The sequence below is a fragment of the Epinephelus fuscoguttatus genome, linkage group LG14 (genome assembly GCF_011397635.1).
Source record: "Epinephelus fuscoguttatus linkage group LG14, E.fuscoguttatus.final_Chr_v1".
In the NCBI taxonomy this organism is placed as follows: domain Eukaryota; kingdom Metazoa; phylum Chordata; class Actinopteri; order Perciformes; family Serranidae; genus Epinephelus; species Epinephelus fuscoguttatus.
The window spans coordinates 7,276,118-7,295,927 of NC_064765.1; the positions used below are offsets into that span (position 1 = coordinate 7,276,118).

Genomic DNA, 19,810 nt, shown 5'->3' on the forward strand with positions numbered 1-19,810 from the left:
CTGCAGCTGTAAGCATTGTTGTTAAGGAACATTCCTCTGGTTGCTATGCAACACAAAGTTTGACAACAACTTGCAAGCTATTCAATTAGCGTCAGGGAGTCATTTTTCCAAAATGGAGTCTGTGGACCTCTGAGGGTCCTTGAGAGATTTTCAAGAGCTCATAGAAAATAAGCACTCATCTCATTGACACGCGTGGAGGGACTGTTCGGCTTCTCCTCAGCTGCAGTTACACATCCAGCTGTGATCAGTCACACTGCAAGATATTTCTCACAAAACAAAACCTGATTTCTTTCAATAAAATCTCAAACAAAATCCAGTGGTTCAATAATGGTTGAATTTCATAATAGTCAGCCTGTTTGATAACAAAAAGTTGTGATCCAAAAGTCTTGGAAAAGCTCAGCTACGACCAAAGATTCAGGATGAAACCATTTTAGAATGCTACAGGGGAAAGTTGCAGCGGTGTGATTTGGCCCGTCTGAGCTCGACTCAAGCCAACTGATGGTGTCACCTGGGATTCAGCTTTAAGCCCAGGTCAGACCAAAGATTTGTGACAGCACAAAACTGTTTTACAACGTTGCAGAGAAAATTTGCAGTGGTGTAAACTGGCCGGTCTGAGCTCGACCCAAGCTGGCTGATGGTGTCACCAGACACTCAGCTGGTCAAATTGCCGGCGCCTGGTTTTAGAACATAAAGCATGTCACCTGTTTCTACAGCCAACTGGCGTGTAGTGAAGTCCACTGGTCAAGTCAAAATGACCACAGACGGCAACAGACCGTCCCCGCCAAGCCCTCTGTTTCCGTCCTCACGGTGTGTCGGTGTCAGACGGTCGCTGCTGCTGGCTGCTTGCAAATGCTGCCGTGAGAACACAAACAAACTCTAGGCAACTAAACAACTTCGTAACAAAATTAGTCCCTAGCCCCTTTTACACTGCCAGATTTTCCGCGAATGTTGGGCCGTTTTGCCGGCAAGCTGCGAGCATTTAGACACATAGAGCTGGATTGGCGAGTTGATCCGAGGTGCCCAATTTTCCGCCTCGTAGGGTAGTTATATTGGCGGAACCCTTTTAGTTTAAACAGACCGAGGCGGCCTTTCGCAACGGGAGGGCTGTTGAAGACTTGTCGGAGGATCTGCATGTGCGAGCCACTGGCGGTGGATAAACAGGAAACAGCTGATAGCAGGAATTAGCGAGCAGCTAGTAGCAAGAGGGAAACACAAACCTGACAGACACTGTATAGATGAGCAAGTGGGGAGACAAGGAATTGCGCACCCTCCTTGTCCTCACAAAGGAAGAGGCCATTAACCGTCTGATGACAGGGAGGAACGGGTCGACTTATGAGAGAATCGCCGAAGGACTGACCAGCCGCGGCTTCCCTCCCACGTCACTGTTTACGTCACACGCTGAGCTACACGTTTTGTTATTTGCTCACGCCCCCCATTGCCCCGAAAAAGGCGCAGGTAGGCGGCATTTTGCCGCACTCCCCGATTTTATTTTTATACTGCCAATGCTGAAAAAGACTGATTGTGCTTTTCTGCAAATTTGCACAACTCCTGTCTAAAAAGGGCTCCTGATTCGGACCAAAGCAAGACAACTTTAGGTCTGAAAGCCCTCTGTGTCATAAAGAAAACAGAAATTTTGACCTGATTATATGGGATCACCAAAGTGATAACAATTTATCTTGACTGTGTGACCAAAATTACACGGCAATTCATCCAACAGTTGCAGAGATTTCCTTCAACCTCACGGTGGCACTAGAGTTAGTTTAGTAGTTTAATTAGTTTTCTTAATCTGGAAACCGAAGTGTCTGGAAAAAGGTGGTGGAGCAAAAGACTGATAATTCGAAGTCTATTTCCAGTCTTCATTTCCACAGCATTAATCCCATCAGTGCAACAACACAGTCGTATTCATAAGTTTCTCTTTTTCTATTATTTCATTACACATTCACTGGTGTCATTCACTGGGATGAGCTCTACTCTGCTGTGATTTCATTTTGTCACTTCCTGCAGATGTTTAACTACACTTTTCAGAGGATTCTGCTGCCTGAAGGAGCGCTGAGGTCTTTTAATATGAAACCGTGTTGACTGTGCATTAACAGCAAACAGCGGCAAACTGACAGGGCAAACAGGAGCAGCTGAAAACATACTGAGTGTTTCCACTAAATATATATCCTCCAACATATTGTACTTGTAAAAACAGGGGAAATAAAAGCCTGTCTCTAGTATATAAATGCCTGATTCAATTTTTCATTGAGGTACAGTTTAAAGGCCTCACCCACTTTGAGAATTTAAACTATTTTTACATTAAATAAGGCCTGCGCTCTGATATAAACATATCTAAGATGGTTGATGGCACAAAATAATTTGGAAAGCCTTAAGTGAAGCCACCAGATTTCACAAAGTAAATGACATTAAAATAAAACCAGCCAGAAAAGTTAATGATTGCTCTGCTTTCTTCTGCAGAGTGTGATGGATCAGTTTAAAAAGAGGCTGTGGCATAATTACCACTCATCTGTGATGCAGTTTCCAAAATCTTTCTGCAATATTTTTAAACTTTTTTTCTTTTGCAACAAGGCGACTGATGTAAAATAGTACATTTGTGAAGTATGAAATTACAGTGTGTGTCTCAGATATTTGGTGAAGTGTCCAGAAGTGGCTGCTGATATGTTGGCTGAAGTTACTGTAACAGGAAACAGGAAATCTGAAGCTTCTCTCTTTGTGACACTGATGCTGCTGAGCTCTGAAAAGGCCTGAAGCCCAGTAAATTCAGAATTAAATGGAAAACAACAGCAGGCATGTTGAGAAAGTATTCTCCTTTTGACCCTGTCCATCTCTGCACGGCAGCAGCAGCTCCTGACGACAGCTTACTGACAATGCATTGACTGATGTCCTCAGCGTGATGAAGCAATCTATCAAACATCTAATATGCTCTTGATGAACCTCTGACTGCCGCCGCGTCCGACTCGCCCTCCTAATGAAGTTAAATAAGTGGGAAGGCAACACAAAGGAGCGGCTGCAGACAGGCCCAGACAATCAGAGCTTCACTCCTCCATGCTTTTACTTTCCTCTTCCTTCATTCCCTCCTGTCTGTCTCCCTCTTCTATTATACCTCCCACATACTGTGTCTCATGCTTTTAAACGTCTGTCCTCTCCAAACAGTATTTCTTTTCTGCTATGATATATCTCCATAATTCTCTTCCCCTCTATATTCTATTATTTTTATCGCCTTTTTCCAAATTCTTCTTTTTCATTTTGTCTATTTCCACAGATTAAAAACTGCAGCTGCAACTCATTCTCACTATCTGCTGCAGTGGATCTATAGCTCCAACATAATGGATTGCGATCTCCCATGCCAGCAACACAGATCACAATCCTGCAGCAGTTCCTATGGGCACCGTCCTGAATCACAATCTTCCATTACAATGTAACATTGATTTATTTCAGATAGTGTGGCCCATTTACAATAAAAAAACTGTAATATTTGCAATATATTTTATATCAGTAACCTCGATGAACTTAGGATGATAATTCAGTCAGCTGCAGCAGGCAGCAGTGCTGTAATGAATAAGGAGAGGACGATCAAGAGCCAACAAATCCAACATGTATTGACAAACATTTTTTTACCCTAAAGGCCACAATATAATGTGAAAGTAAGAGTCATAATTATCACTAGCTCAGAGCTTTTTAGCCTCTTTTAAAACCTAGATTTGGTTTCACAGTTTGGTTCATTCTCAGCAATCAGCTTTGTTCTAGCACAAACAATCTCTGATGATGTAACTGTACACGACCTGCTCTGCATAAACATCAGATGTTTTTATCAGAAGTTTGCGGAGACCAAATGAAAAGTAAAATGAGAGTGAATATTTGGGGGAACATTAGTGCAATGTGATGATTACGTTGCTCTGTATCTGCTTGAGAACATGTTCAGTAAAATGTTTTAAGGCACTGATATATCAGGGAGCAGGACTATTTGACTGTGAGGTTGTTTTAATGCTTTTCTGGCCAAAAACGGATTAAGGCCCTGATCACACAGATCATGGTTGCAACACGCCTCTTCACTCTAGATGCCTGGTGCTTTTGCCGGAGTGCTCTGAACTCCTCGAATTGAAAAGCTTTAACTCAGAGCGGAAAATCATCTCTTTTTCATTGTCTTTTTTCCCACTGTCCAATTGGATGTTTTGAGAGGCTGGCCTTCTGTGGTGGTCACGAGAACAAGTTCACAGTTGGTAAACAATGGAGGAGAAACTGGTGGTAGCTGTTGCTGGATACCCAGAGCTATACGGCCTGATGATAGACAGCAGGTTGTCAAACTGCCCCTGAGTCATCCTAAAATATGCCTGGAAACAGCCATCATGGAGGAGAAGCTCCTGGACCAACTGGTGGTACTCCCCATGATCCACCCTCTTTTTAGGGTCTCATGTACCCACACAGATCTCTGTTTATCTGCTGACAGCCTCTCACCCTCAAACAAGGGCTACAGCAAGTTTTTTGTTTTTTGTTTTTTTTTTACTATTGGCATTCAATTTTTTAAAAAAAGGCAGCGCAACAGTTGCATTAGAGAATCTTTGGCTCTCATTGGTAGGGTTGGGTCGGTACGAGAAAAAAAAAACAGTCCGATTTTTGTGAAAAACCGCATCAAATTGGTAATACCGGATTTTCGCCACTTGTGGGCGCAATTGACTCATTTAAAATAAAAACGACCATAGGACAACAGAGTGACAGTAACACGTTGTTACTTTTATTCCTTACAAATAAATTTGCAGGTTTAGCTTACTCAGTCAGTGCAAACAAGGGTTGCCTCCTTCATCTGGCTCAAAGCCAAGGTGTTGCCATATTGGCGCATTCTTTGATTTCTTGGAAACTAAATTGTCCGCCATTACCGACTCCCCGTCACTGTTAAAACTCCAGGCTACAGTAGAGGCCTCGGCGCATGCGCACTCGCATCCCCTAGCTCAGTCCCCGTCCCACTCCCACCCCCCTCTCCCCTGCTCGCTGTGCGCTTGGTGAAGAGGCAGACACAGGTGCTCACAGACTACCACAAAGGCGGTAGTAATCCAGTATCTTTGCTATAAGCGGAGCAGACTCCACGAGGAATGTCAGCAGTCATTCGGGCTTCCATAGTCAGTCAAGCGCACTTCCGCGTTGTAGTTTCCTGTAAAAATGTCCGTGAAAAATCCCGCAATATGAAAAATACATGCCGAGCAGTCTTTTGTATGACCCTGGTGCGCGCGGTCATAAAATCTGAGCTTTGCGTGCACAGGGCTTGCGGATGTCCGCTTTTAGTCCGGGCAGACCTTCGTGGAGTCCACTCTGTGTACGTTGCGCCTGAGTATGGCTGTAAAATGATGTATGCAGTCAGGTTGGTCTCAAAAAAAAACAAAAACCTGGTCCAAGACGGAGTACTGAACCGAACCGAACTGGTATTACCGAGAACCGACCCAACTCTACTCATTGGTTGTTTTCATTGACATGCAGTAAGGCCATTAGAAATGCTATAAATATATAAATAAATAAATATAAATTTGGCCCACGGTAGAGATTTGCGCTCTACCGTCCTATCGTCGATGACGTCATCGCACTTGCCTCAGTGTGAAAATGGCTGCGAGCACAGAGACAGCGGCGCAAGAGGAGCTGGTTCACGTCCGTGATTTAGCGTAGCGCGTGCAACTTGTGTTGCTGGAGAACTTGTGAGTGAGTGAGTTAATGTTTTATGAACAGCCCCGGACTTCTCAGATTCTTTTAGCGACTTACCGCTCAGAGGGAACTGATTCAGCGTCTCCTCTGGCAGCAGCACAGCGTCTCTCCCTCTCCTCTCTCGCCGTGCGCACATGGGAGTTGGTTTTCGGCAAGAGAGTTTGTCATAAACCTTTGGTAATGTAAACCTATGTGACGCTAGGGGCTCCACAAAAAACTCCATATGTGAATGTGTGACAGTTGTGGTATCATAGCAGCCTGTCACAGGTTACAGCATGATGATTAGAGGAGAAATGGCAGAGCATAAAGGTCCAGGTGGAAAAAACACAACTCAGTCATTTAGGATTTTGCTAAAAGAAGGAAATTACCTTTTGATATAGATCCCAGGGGACATTTTGCACCATAGAGTACTGGGTTTTAATTTTGAGTTTTAAGATCTGCATTCTGCACAATAAATGCTCTAAAAATACATTATATCTTTGCTTTTGTTGTTGTTGTTGTTGTTGTTGTTGTTTTTTTTTTTATCAATTTAGCTTTGCTAAGGGACTACAAAACCCATTCAGAAACACTTCTATTATAACTTTTACACTCAGACTTGGAGGTGATGCCTCTCTTTTCAAACTTGGCTTCAAACTGTTACGTAACAAACTTCCTTATTACGACCCAAACCACAATTTTTTCCTGAACCTAACCACGCAGTTTTGGTGCCAAAAGTGAGACTAAAACCCAACCAGACTGTCTTACAACGTTGGATAAACACCTTCTGGCCTTCTGTTAGGTGCAGTGTGTCCTGTCTGAAACCTTATAATGGCAGTGACAGCAACTGATAACCTCCATTTAATGAGGTGATAACATCTACTGAAGGTTGCTCCGTATTATCTATCGTCAGTGATGTTGTTGTGCTAAGAGAGCTCTGCCATTTCTTTGGTGAGTTGCATATCGTATTGTGACTGGTGGATGTATTTCAGAAAGCCAGTGTTTGAACCAGGATGTAGATGAATGCCTCCTTCTGTTGCTAATGGCTCCATTTTTAGGAAACCAGCCCTGAATGTTGTTTGGATTATTGTCGCCATAAGCTGGTAAGTAACACCAATGAATGCCCAACTTTTAAATTTCACAACAACAGAGACTGTCAGACTGACTTATATTGTTGTTGCTGAGTAAAGTTGGCATCTGTGACAGTTTAACAGCTTCTACCTCAAAACTTCTCCACACCAAACAATCTGCGCAGCTTTGCACTCGCTCTCTGTTGTAATAATCTCTCCTTCTTGTTATTCGCTGTCAGTAAACGCTCATCTGGGGCCGGCTGATGGTGATGAGAATGTGCACGGCACTGGCTGCTGCAGCCATGTTTGCCATCAATGCTATCTGTGCTTGTCTCAGTAAAAAGCAGTTTCAGTGACATTATCTCTGCTGGCTTCTTATTCTTCCTTTCCCGTTGCCTCATTCTTCTCCTCCTCATGAATATTACAGCACGAGGCTGCAGAGAGCAATATGCGCCGCAGCAGATAAGAGTCTGACTGTTTGTGTTTAACACTTGAAAGTCAGGAAGAACGTCAGCTGACGGCCGGTTTCCAATGTGAACGATTGAAGTGACTCAGCTTTCATCCCTTCGCTTTCTGCGTAATCGCTGTTTACATTTTCAAAAGAGAAGTGTAAAAATGGCAGGTATAATCATGTCGCTGTCGAGTGATTTTCACTTCAGTCGAAGGATTATGCGTTTTTCTGTTTTTGTGTTTTCTGACCTGCTGCGATTATGAAAACCATTCAAATCGGACAAGGTCAAAATGCATCTTCGACAACCAAAGAAAAACAGCATGACAGCTTTGCTTGCTGCATGAAAACATGACATTTTGGGGATAAAATATTTTTAACACATCCAACCGTCACCCGGTTGATCTTCTCTCAAATAGCACAAACGGATGCTGCTTTTGTAAAATCTAAGTGTATTTAACTTTTTAGTTGTTTCTCTTTTGCTTTATTCTGTCATGTTTCATTCATCTAATGTTCTTCCTGTCTTTTTCTGACATCAACCTTCAGGTCTTCATGAGCTGCACGAGACACATAAACTATGTTTTTATGATTCTGTTATTCCCAGTATGAATCAATTAGTTATTTGGCATTTACAGCTTATTTTAGATTTGTACAGAAATTTCTCAAATTGCCAGACTGTTAGAGCCATGGTCGTATTTTGCATTGTTGCAAGGTGTCTGTGTATGCAAATAGGTGTGTGCCAGGAGGAGATCAGTGGTCGGTGGCTACGGCAGGTGATTGGCGCGTATTAATGATGGCTCTCTACCTTAAGAGCCAAGATGGTTTCGGCTCTGTGACCAGTTGGAAGGGCACGTCTGCCTCACCTTCCAACTGGTCACAAGCACGCACACAGACTGAATGAAGCATTTGCCATGCTGGTGGTTTTGTTTGGCTGGAGGTAGCAGGGATGGACTGCCGATTTTGTTAACCTTGGTTTGTTAGTGTTATGAAGGTCAGTGGTTGTTTTTGTTTTTGTTTTTTTTAAATTTTCTTCAGGTTAGATAGGTTGCTTCTTGAGTTTAGGGGTGTTTTGCTTTCTTTTGTTGGCCTTGGTCACCCTGAATTCTGACCAGGAACCCAATATATTCATCAGTGATTGTGAATAAATTAGACTGTTTGCTTATTAAGTGATCTGTCTTTGCGGCTGACTGGGACGTGGGAAGACAGGGCCTTGTTTCATGCTGTTTCATGGTCACCCCTAGACGGGGCACAACACAGATTCTGGGCCCTGTTTAAATGATCTTCACTTCACTTCACTTTATTAATTTGTCCCTTGAAGGGTGATTTGGTTTGCAGCAGACAAATTCAACACATACATTCAACAGTCACAATTAGACATACAACCTGAGTGAATTACATCAAATGCACCAAGTGCACAGTTTACAGTGCAAAGAAAGAAAGAATATAGACCACTAGTCAGCTTATATGCAGTAGCCTACACAGTAAAGTGCGTAGCAGATAAATAAATAAATAATCTGTACCGTGTGGTCTAAAGTTGTGGTTCCCAAATGGTCCAACCACGGGGTCCAGATTTCTCCTTAGTCAGCAGTTCAAGATCCACACAATTTAAGATATTCAGCGTCATACTTGGCCATGTCGCCCAGCTAGTTACTGCCTCTGTCAAGTAGCTGTCTGTTGCAGTGTGTTCACACCGGGCGCGAGTAAAACATTCGCCTCGCTCTACTTGCGCGAGTTTGACCACTGGAATATTTAGTAATACAGAGCGGGGCAGGGGCAGGCAGGACAGCAGCACATCAGTGACGACAGGAAAATCTCAACGCTGATAGGCTGCTCCGACACGGCATCAAGCGAATATTTCCCTCGAGTTCAATATTTTGAAATTGCGCAAAGAGGCGAATGATGTGAATTTCGCGTGTTCGCTCCATTCATGTCGAGCCATTCGCGTCATTCATGCCGCCAGCACAAATTCACGTCTAGTCGCGTCTTTACACTGACTTTGTATGTAATCTTATCACGCGAAAAATTCGCCTCATGCCCGGTGGCACTTGGCACTTTCATGAGTCATTTGCGGTCCGTTCATAATGGACTGGCACCCACTTTCGGACCGTGACCCACCAGTTGGGAGCCACTGGTCTAAAGTGAGTGGTGCAAGTGCATTTAGGGTGTGTCCAACCACTTCTGTTAGTTAATTATAAGTATTGAAATTAAAAACCATAACCATAAATTTTATATAGAAAACAAAACCTAACTCTTAACCTCTGAAATAATCAATAAAGTTTCGCTGCTCCTCGTGCATAAATGTGCACAGTGTCTCTTTTAACTGGGAGTCAGACAGCAGCTCTGCTCTGATCTCTGCTATGTTCACATTTAGAGAATGTCGTTAATATTTTCTTCATTGATAATATATTATTTCTGACCTGCAATCTATCCATGTAACCCAATGTGTATAACAGGGAGAGTGTACGCACGCTGCCTATGTAGGTGCATCTTACTACCGGAATATTGCGCCCTTTAAATAGCAGGAAGTACTGCAACATTCTGACTTTGGACCAGCTAACAATTGCTTTTGTATATTAAAGGTCAGAAAAGGTGAAAATCGGCCCATCACAACTTCCGTAAAGTCCAGGATTAGTTTAAATGTCTTGTTTTGTCCAACCAACAGTGCAAAACCCAAAGTTATTTATGATATACACTGACATAAACCAGAAAATGCTGCAATTCCTACTAAGTGTCACTTTAACACTTGAGGCATCTACTAAATGACATGAGCACATACCTAAGATGGCGATGACCTCGTCGTCCTGGATGACCTCCAGTGACCCCGACACAACGAAGCACAGGGTGTCGACGCTCTCTCCGGCGTGGAAGATCAGGTCTCCGGGTGCACAGTGGGTGGTTTGAAACTCCACCGCCAGCGAGCGCAGGCAGCCGTCACTGGCTAACCGGAACGCAGGATGTTCGTTGAAAACCTGATTGAGAGAGTTGTTGATGTTCATCATCTGTTCTTTACAGTTATACTCTCGCTACAGTAGCAGCACCGTCTACGGCTGCCTTCACATGATTACAGGCAGATTTGCTTAGCGCTGGTTTGAGACATTTGATTGAGTAATGCAGCAGTGTTTTGAATATTATGCATGATGCAAGTTTTACACCTCAAATTTCTAATTACTATTTAGTAGTTCTTTTATCCAGCTCCTGATGACTCTTGATGCTATGAACTGATGAACACTCATCATATTTTGTGGTTTGTGAAATTCAAAGTGATAAAAATAGTCTTTCAGAAGAGAAGTTACTCATTCATGTTACAGCTGACCAACAGTTTCAAACACAGAATGTGCATTTTCAGAAGTGTATTAGAAAAAGAAAAGCTTAAACACTCTCCAAAAAGTTAGCAAGTGGACCTTAAGATAAGACTATTGTGTTGATGTATTTGTATTTGTTAGTCTAGTTTAAAACTACTGTGTGCATTTACACAAATTTAACAGTTTTGTCCACTTTTGTCTGTGTGAAATATCACACCAATATGAAAAAATAAATACTGCCCAATCCTTGTTTAACGCTTTTGGCTTTTGAAATGCTAGCAAAAGGTACACTGCAGCCCGTAGAGGACACTATCAGGCCTGTAAATGAACACAGAGGTCATATGCTGATATCAATTGACATGAAAATGAAGCAGCTTCTGCACAGTGAGATAATACAGCACAGTAACAGTGAAGCCTTCATTTGGTTTGTTCCTTATTTCACTGAGACGAGTTGAGTGTTTTCATATCAGCGCTTCCTGTCAATCACCTGAAGTTCCCGGGAAGAAATGTAAATCTCAATCAGGAAATAATCCCTCAAAACCACATTGCCTTACAAACGTCACTGTCACGACTGTGTATTTTCATAAACCGTTGTTTGGCTGGGACAGCAGTTGGCTCTCTGACAGCAGTCCCAAACTGCAGCACGGAGACACCGAAGTGTTTGAAGTTTGAGGACTTCAAAACCCCAAAATCTTCTGATGTGACACGGTTAAACTGCACACACTATGTTTATGAGGCTGGCTGGTTTGCGATGGTTTACATCAAAAGAAAAAAGAAGCAAAAGACTGTTTGTGAGTCCGGTTTTCTTTGGAAACATGGAGCGCTCACATGCTGCTGTTTTTCAGGAACATTTTGCATTTCATGTTTTCATTCATGAAGTCTCACATTTTCAACCAGATAAAACAAACAAAATCTTTTAGTACTGGAAAAGGAATTAGTATCAGGGACTTTTATTTTTACTTATTAGCATATTACATGTGTGTTCATTATTTTTGTTTTTCATTTTAGTTTTTACCAGATTTTAATCAAACTAACTTTAAAAGAACCCGGAGTGCTTAATGAGCACTACATTTGCATTTCTGCTACAATTTTTCTGTCATAATTTTTATTACTAAGCATTTTCTGATGTGTATTCTTTGCAAAAGGACCTAATTTATGGTAAAATGAGGGGGGACAGTGCCTTTGTGCAAAATAATACAATGGCTTTTGGATTGTTAAAAATCTGTTTAAACTGCTACTTTTGAAAAATCCATTTATCTTTGGTGAAATTTTTCAAAATGAAAGCTCAGAGTCATCAACTTGCCTCGAGCTCATTAAGGGGATAGCTGGGAAGTGGGTTGTATGAGGTACTTATTCATAGTCATTGTATTACTTACAACAGTGAGTAATCATTTTCGGCATCCGATTCAGCATCCGTAATCCTGTTCAGACTGCCCGTACATTATTTCAATTTCAATCTTTGGTTCTTTGTGACTGATGAAGGTGCACAAGATGCATTTTTTGGCTGTGTCCGCTCACTATGACGCAGTCTGCTAGCGTTACTGCTGCTAGCATTAACGTTACAATGACAAAGGCTAGTCCAGGCTCCACCCACTTTGCAAAGCGATGAGCCCTGGGGGGAGTCTACTGCTGCGGCTCCCCTCATCAGTGACTGCTGTGCGAGCTCAGAATACTTTGATGTTTTGTCTCAGGAGCAAATATCATTGGTAAGGTAAACACTGTGATGAAGATTCTCCTTACGATGCCTGTATCCAGTGCTGAGCGACCCTTCACTTGTTTACATCACTTGAAGACGTCATGACTGACGAATGACTGAGTGGACTTGCACTGATGAACATCCATTATGATATTGGAAGTGATGCAGAAGCCGTTCTGCAGGAGTTTGATGCAACAGAGAGCTGCAGAATGAAATTCAAACAGGTTGGAATACTATTTAATTTTCTCATGGAGGAGGTTCCTGTGCGTACTATGAAATATCATCCTGCCAGCACAACTGACTAACAATAGATGGCAGCTGGGATGCCTCCAGTTTGGAGAAGCGGCAGGGTTATCGACAGAAGCTAATAGGACCTGACCGATTTATCGGCCAGCCGATGTAATCGGCCGATTATAGCCATTAGAGAATAATCAGCAATTGGCCAAAAGCTGGCCGATTGACGCCAATGTTAACACTTATATTTTCATCAATAATAAAATGCAGGGAATATGGTGTTAAACCTACCTCTATTAAATTGGCAATAATACGAAGAACTCTGGTACTGTGAACATACATGTGAATGTCTTAATTCATATAGACTTTGCATGATTATTTTATTTCGCAGAGGTTTACTGCCTTTTTGCACATAATATTTTTGATTTATTTTGTGTTCAGATTGTTCATATGCTGCTTGTTCCACACGATTTCTGATAATATAAGTGTTTGAAAATAGTAAAATGTTCTTCCTTCAATTTACATCTTTGTACTGTTTGAACTATATTTAAGCCATCAAAAGCAGGTATTTCGGGGTTTTTTAAATTGAAAAACGTAAAAATTTAATCGGCCGATATATCGGTTATCAGATTTTTTTTATTACATAATATGGGAATCGGCATTGACCCCAAAAAAATCCCTATCAGTCGGGCCCTAGAAGCTAAACAATGTACTTCTGTGGAGGGGGGCAGCAGCAAAGCATATTTCAGCCGCCTACAAAAACTCAATATGCATTCAAGGCTCTGCTATATCTAAACTATTTTTACTTCTTTACCTTGCAGCAGACAGCCCTTTCTGACGGGGACCTGAAGCTGTTCTCTATGCTCTCTTTAAAGCCAGCAGACTCCTTTAACAAAAAGATTAATATAACCTCACAGAACACGGGAGCTTCTGGTCTACTGCTGCCCAGTAGTTATTGTGCGACTTTGCTGCATCTTAACAAACCCTTTAAAACACCAAAGTCATGCAATAACACAATCAAACTAACTGATCGAGGCAGCGGTAGACCAACAGCTCCTGTGTTGAGAGGTAAAATTACTGTTTTGGTCGGTGGATGGGATTTGAAGAGAGCAGATATAACAACTTCAGTTCCCCATCGGAAAGGGCTGACTGATGGCGAGGTAAAGGAAAAGATATTCTAAATACAGCATGCACCTAAACTGATATTGTTATCTTTTTAAGTGGGACTACTTGTAGGTGGCTGAAATATGTTTTGCTGCTGCCCTTGTCCACAGCAGTACATTGCTTAGTGTTGGTGCTCCTGTCTGCTCTTCAAACGACGGGCATGGTGACAGGCATCTATTGTGGGTAACACACCGACTACGGATAAGTTCATCATACAGCCCCACTTAAAAAAATCCTATCTATCTATCTATCTATCTATCTATCTATCTATCTATCTATCTATCTATCTATCTATCTATCTTTATTGAGCAGCATCAACCTACACTCCTGTAAAATCACTGCACTTGATAAATAAATAGCTTGTATTTGAAATTAAATGTAATATGAACTAAAGACATTGAGCAGCAGTCCCTCTGAATGACAGGACTAATTTTAGTAGCTTCTGAGTGTTTGTCATTGGAGATGGTTGTTACACAGCTGAAGGTGTCCTTTGTCCAATGCCAGTTCAGCAGTTTGAGTCTGCCAAAGTTTTGGGACTCATATCAGTCATGTCCAGTGATGCCCAGGAGCTTCTGACTGAGCCCATCTACTGTAACCAGTATTTAGTTATGTAATAAATGCACATGAGCACTGGCACTCAGTGTGCTCAGTGTAGTGAAATCCCACTCCAGTTTGTGTGAAGATGGTTCAATATGGTTTTTGGGGCCAACTGAGGTGTTTGGAAATGTTACTGCAACCATTAGACATCCGCCCTCTGTCTTAAAAAGACATTCACACCTACACATTGTTTTAATCCTAGGTTTAGTTTGATGTGTGTAAGTAAGTGCAAGTGTTTGTAGCTGCACTAGTATTTGGCACCACAACCTGTTAGTGTTGACAAGATACTGGAATTTAAAATTGGAAACAAATACCTTAAAAAATGTGATACTATTTTTGATACTATGGAGAAAATTGGCATTAAGGGCTAACAAGTTTTTTTTTAAAAGATAAATATAACAAGGCTACTACATGATGACAACAATTTTTCTCTTCTTAGTTAGCTGAAGAAAACAGCAATGAGAAAGCTCAGGTGAGACCGGTGCATCGATACCACAGATAATGAGTGTCGAAACTGTTTCAAATATTTAGTATCAATGTGTACTGATAAATGAATATTTCTGACAGCACTGCAACCTACCAAACATAGGCTGAAGAGAGAGAATGATAAATGTTACTGGATGTTTTTTCTTACTCTTTTTGTTGAATCCTCTCATGTAGGATTTGTAAATGTCTAACTTTAGCACTCCTTAATGCACCATACAAAGAGCCATAAATGTCCTTTTTTTCTTTTCTTTCTCACATATCAAATTTTTTGAGAAACGAAACCATGTGTCATCAGAGTAGTCGAGTACCAGGGGTGTCAAACATGTCAAATGCAGGCCAGGAGCCGCGTGCCCAAGGGTATAATCTGGTCCACTCAATGATTTTGCTAAGTAAAAAAACTGCAGAGAAGTCATTTATTCCACTTTTTTTAATTAAATGCACTGCTATTCCTGTTTGTTCAAATGAACCAGTTCCTGTTTCTTCACAGAGGTAAATGGGGAGCCAGTGTGCTCGGTGTGCTCACAGCACCTTTCAGTACTCAAGGAATATTATAGTCAGTCAGCACCACTATCAAACTCATCATGGCGAAAAATACAACAACTTGCAAGGACGCCTCTGGTCTATTAAATGGCTTTAAAAGTGTTCACATGTATCAAACTGTGACCTAACTGCATTATTATCCCCTGACTTTTCACACAGTCAAAACACAGAACTCACACCGTCCGTCCCATTTCCTTTTGTATACAGTGAAGCACTCTGATACATCTAGTGTGGGTCTGTAGATAATGCATAGATTCGTACCTTCCTGTTGAGGTGGACACAGATGTCGGCCCGCATGTCCTTGGGACAGATGGATAAGACCTGGAAGACAGAGACATAAGGGGGTCAGGCTGCTGTCTACAGAAATTCTCTCTCAGGACTCAACCTGGTAGAAAATAGTCACAAACAGTATTTGATGGAGGTCTGTTAGCAGTGAGATGACAGTTTAGAAGCTTTATCAGGTAATGAGGATGTTTTTGTACTTGTGTGCTTGCTCTTCTTTTCGTTGAAATCATTGGCTGTCTTATTGCCAGTGTGTGGAGGAGGAAGCGATCAGGTCATGGGTTGTAGATCTACAACTGAGTTAGCAAACCCCACTGGGACAACCAGGAAGTGGTCCTTACTCATGCCTACCATACACTTCAAGACTTTTAAAAGACTAAAGTCTGACACCCTCTCACATCCAGAGACATGTTATTTGTTACAAACTTAAAGGCTTTGCAAATACTAGCGGCCCTGCAGGGTCACTGTTTTCAAGACTACAACTAGATTCCCTTTAATGTTATTTCCCACCCTGCTCCTGGTGGAAATTATTATGTCAAACTGCCTTTTATGAACTATTACAAGTCCTAACTGTTTTTTGTTTTTTTTTTAAAAAAAAACAAAAACATGTAACTCTAGAAACACAAGATAAAAGACATCATATATGTTGACAGTATTCTTGTCAATTTGGCATCAGATAAACTGCAATTTGTGTACAAACTTTACATTTGGATTTTGTCGCCTCACTACCAGCCTCTGTTGGTTAGCTGCACTATTTTAGTGGCAGGAGACCATGGGAATGAGACAAAGCCCTTTTAAAATTCAGATTTCTCACTAAAGTAAGTGCTGTTCGGTGGATCAAATACACGAAGAATTAAACACAGACTTTTGTTCACTCCACAACACCAGTTTCTCTTCGTTTTCCACAGAACACTAGAACCAAGACATGTTAATGTTCTTGCACCTCCCCAGAATCTTCTCGATGTTTACTGTCTGACTAGTTTGCTCCTTGTTTGGTGCTGGAGAGAGCGCACTGATACCCCTTTTCCACCAAGTTAGCTCTGGTTCTTGAACTGGTTCCATTCAGGACTCTTGGAACCTATGGACTATCCAGTGAACCAGCCCATGTTTCCACCAGTTTGGATCAGAACCATTGCATTTCTCACTCAACATCTCTATTGTTGCCTTCTCCATCCTCTCTTTCCAAATCTGTAGAATAGGACAAGCCCACTTATGTGGTCATGGTTCACACTTAAGGTCAAGGAAAACCTGCTTTTTTTTGTAACAACTTTTCGGGTTCCAAATCAATTCATTTTTTGGTCGAAATGCTCGTAACGATTCAAACCTAGGTGCGGGAACAGGGACGGAAACCCATTCCATGTTGGTGGAAAAGGGGTACTATTGGTTGTTGACAGTGATCACATCATTGAACTTCAGAGCCAAGACGAAAAACTGACGATAATATTTCAGTCAGGACCACTTTAGTCAAAGGCAACTTTATTTCCATTTGCAATTTTATATTTAGTGATATCGTTCTGTTCTGGGACCTCTCTGCCCTTCCACGAGCCTATGTTGAAAGATGAAGGCGGAGAGAGCAAACCTCTCCGCCCTACCTGCACCTACAAAGAGAGTTAAGGCAGAGAGAACACACCTCTCTGCCCTTCCACGTGCCTATGTGGAAAGCCAAAGGCAGAGACAGCACATCTCCCTGCCCTTCCATGCGCCTACATGGAAGCCTAAAGTGTCATTCTCACTGCCGCGATGCGGAAATGCGGGACGGATTTGTGGAATATTTGCGCAGTGCTTTTCCGTGTTTAACCACAGGTGCGGTACGGATGCAGTGCGGAATATCGCGTTGTTGTGTTCCAAGTCCGCGCAGTGTAAACGGGTGTTGGTGAGCATGGACGAGAGTAGCAGCAGCGAGCTAGCAAGCTAATGTTTAACAAACGTCAACATCAACTTTCTTTAGCACTTAACACTATCACCACAGCCACCAAGCTGGACTGCCAGACGTTGTCCTTTAATTCATTGTTCATAAAATCATCCCGTCTTTTATCAAAAAGGACAGGATGCTGTGAAACAAGGTTTATCAACCTTTCTCCAATACTTTCCTGTCTGACAAGATTTTGGACTCTCCCGGGTTCGCACGACGTCACTATAAACAAACAATTTAATTGGCCCAGCTGTGTAGTTCCACCAGCGAATTCTGCGGTGGTCAAAGTGGTGGAATTTTTTTTCACCGCACGAAAGTTCCACTGCGGTGTGCAAACTTCCATAAGAACCGCGAGAATAATCCGTGCGGATAAGACCAGTCCAAGAGTCTTATGAACACCTTACACCAAACAGTTGAGATCACGGGAGCGCGCCAGAACTCCAGCAAATTCCTTATCATTTTATTCCAACATTGTTAATTTGTCTGTGACAGTGAAATGGCTTGAAAGGTTGGTTCAAGTGGTCAAGTTGGTTGGTGTACGGCCAGCATCAGGCAACTGCCAAGTACTTAATTTCCTGTAATGAAAGGTCTGGCTTCCATTCAATGGCCACCCAGCAAGATGATATTTAGATATTTAGATCTGTTCTGGGTCAGAGCTCAATGAGCTGCAGAAAAAGAAAAAGCTCAGTTTCTCGCTCAAAATCACTTGAGCCGGGGGCAGCTGTCGGGGGGGAAATCAAAACCCCAGACTTCCAAATGAAGAACTGTCTGGCTCTTTAATAACCCGCCAAGCCCTACACCAGGTCACTGTCTGTGTATTACCACAGCTTATTCTGTTTCTGTATTCATTAACTCCCTCTGGATACAAGTGTGTGCCAAAAAGCCGAGTCCGTAAATTGTAATCACTTTGTCCAGCTCATTATACAAATTCTGAAACCCAGCCTAATTAACTGAAGCATTTAGGTAAAACACAGAAAACAAAATATTATCCCATCTTCCACAATCTCCCCCTTGTTGAATACGAAGAAAACCGACCAAGGGGAAGACAGTAAATCATCTAAAAGCCTCTGCAACATCAAAACACAACACAACAGTCTTTGAAAATCGTCTTTGCGCTGTTTAAAGCATGGGGTATTAGTAGCACTGAGATGCCCTGGGAGCCTCTGGTCTTTTTTGGTGTGTACTCGCATAAACAGCTGACTGTGTACAGTGTAAGGGGTCCCAAAGTGACAAAAAATATCCACTAATTGGCCCCAGCTCTGACTGCGAGGTATTTATACCATAGGTGCTCTCGGCTTATGTCTCTTCAAGAGAGTATAATTATCTGAACACAAAATGGAAAATGGAATTGATGGGGAGGAGGAGGCTTATGATCTAACGAGGGAGAAAGAGAGCATGAATGTCAAGTGGAAAATGCTGAGGAAATCAATTAGATGGACAAACAGCCCATTACAAGTGACAAATATAATGAGGAGATTATATGAAATAATGAACTAAGTCACCAGTTTGATTCAGAGCCATTTTGTTGGACGATAAAAATGAATAAAACCATCACAGTCCTCCTTACAGCCATCTAAGGTCATGATTTTATGACTCATCAGTTTCCACTTCAGCAAAGATTCTGCACTGAAAACACTTTATTCTAATGTTCTTCCGGAGGTGACAGAGGGGACGTAAGAATAAACCGAGCAGAGCTTTCAGAGGTCTTTGCCAAACTACAAACTCCTAACTTTACACAGACATGTTAATGTTTAAGTACAATAATCAATGTCTACTACAGTTAGCACAAATCACTGCATGTCTCCAGTTAGTATTACACCTTTCCAATAAAACTAAAAACAAAGAGGAAGAAAAGACGCTAAAGAGAACAGAGCTGGTTTTAGTCTGACACCAGAAAAAACAGCCTTTTCATGTGTGTTTACTTTTATTACATTCTTCTTTTTGCCATCTCAGCCGCTCTGAAGGCTGCTGCTGCTGCAGGTGATGCACTGCTTCATCAATGGCTTCAGCACTTTACATGTGAGGCGTCTGTGTTGTGCAGGGGTGCAGATCAGAGCTCATGTTGGAGTATTTTGGAAAGATGAATCATCTCTGTGGATCAATACACACACAGCATGGAAGCTGTTCTGTAAATGTGTGTTTTTTAATCTTTTGTTCCTTCAGTTTTGAGCAACAATTGTAGCTGAGCCAGCTGGATGGTCTGAAGCTTCAAAATAAAACGATAATCTGTGAGGTCACACAAAGCTGGGCCGGCACTGCTGTTTGATGTTTGCAGACTGTACAATGACAACGCCGACTGAATCCCAGGCTATGACATACAATGCAATAGCTCAACCAAAGATATGGCCACATTTCTTTCACGATGGTCATCTGTCATCTGGGACAGCCCAGAATCGCACAGTGTATACCGAGCTT

General features: G+C 42.0%; 1 protein-coding gene across 1 annotated transcript in view; it reads right to left on the minus strand.

Moving 5' to 3' along the window:
- The window catches only part of kcnh5b (potassium voltage-gated channel, subfamily H (eag-related), member 5b), a 254,006-nt gene that overhangs the window by 80,657 nt on the left and 153,539 nt on the right, over positions 1 to 19,810 (minus strand). The window contains exons 10-11 of the mRNA XM_049596619.1: positions 15,463 to 15,522; positions 9,959 to 10,151 (exon numbers count right to left, since the gene is read on the minus strand). Of these exons, the coding sequence (XP_049452576.1) occupies positions 9,959 to 10,151; positions 15,463 to 15,522 (253 nt within the window). The remainder of the gene's footprint in view (positions 1 to 9,958; positions 10,152 to 15,462; positions 15,523 to 19,810) is intronic.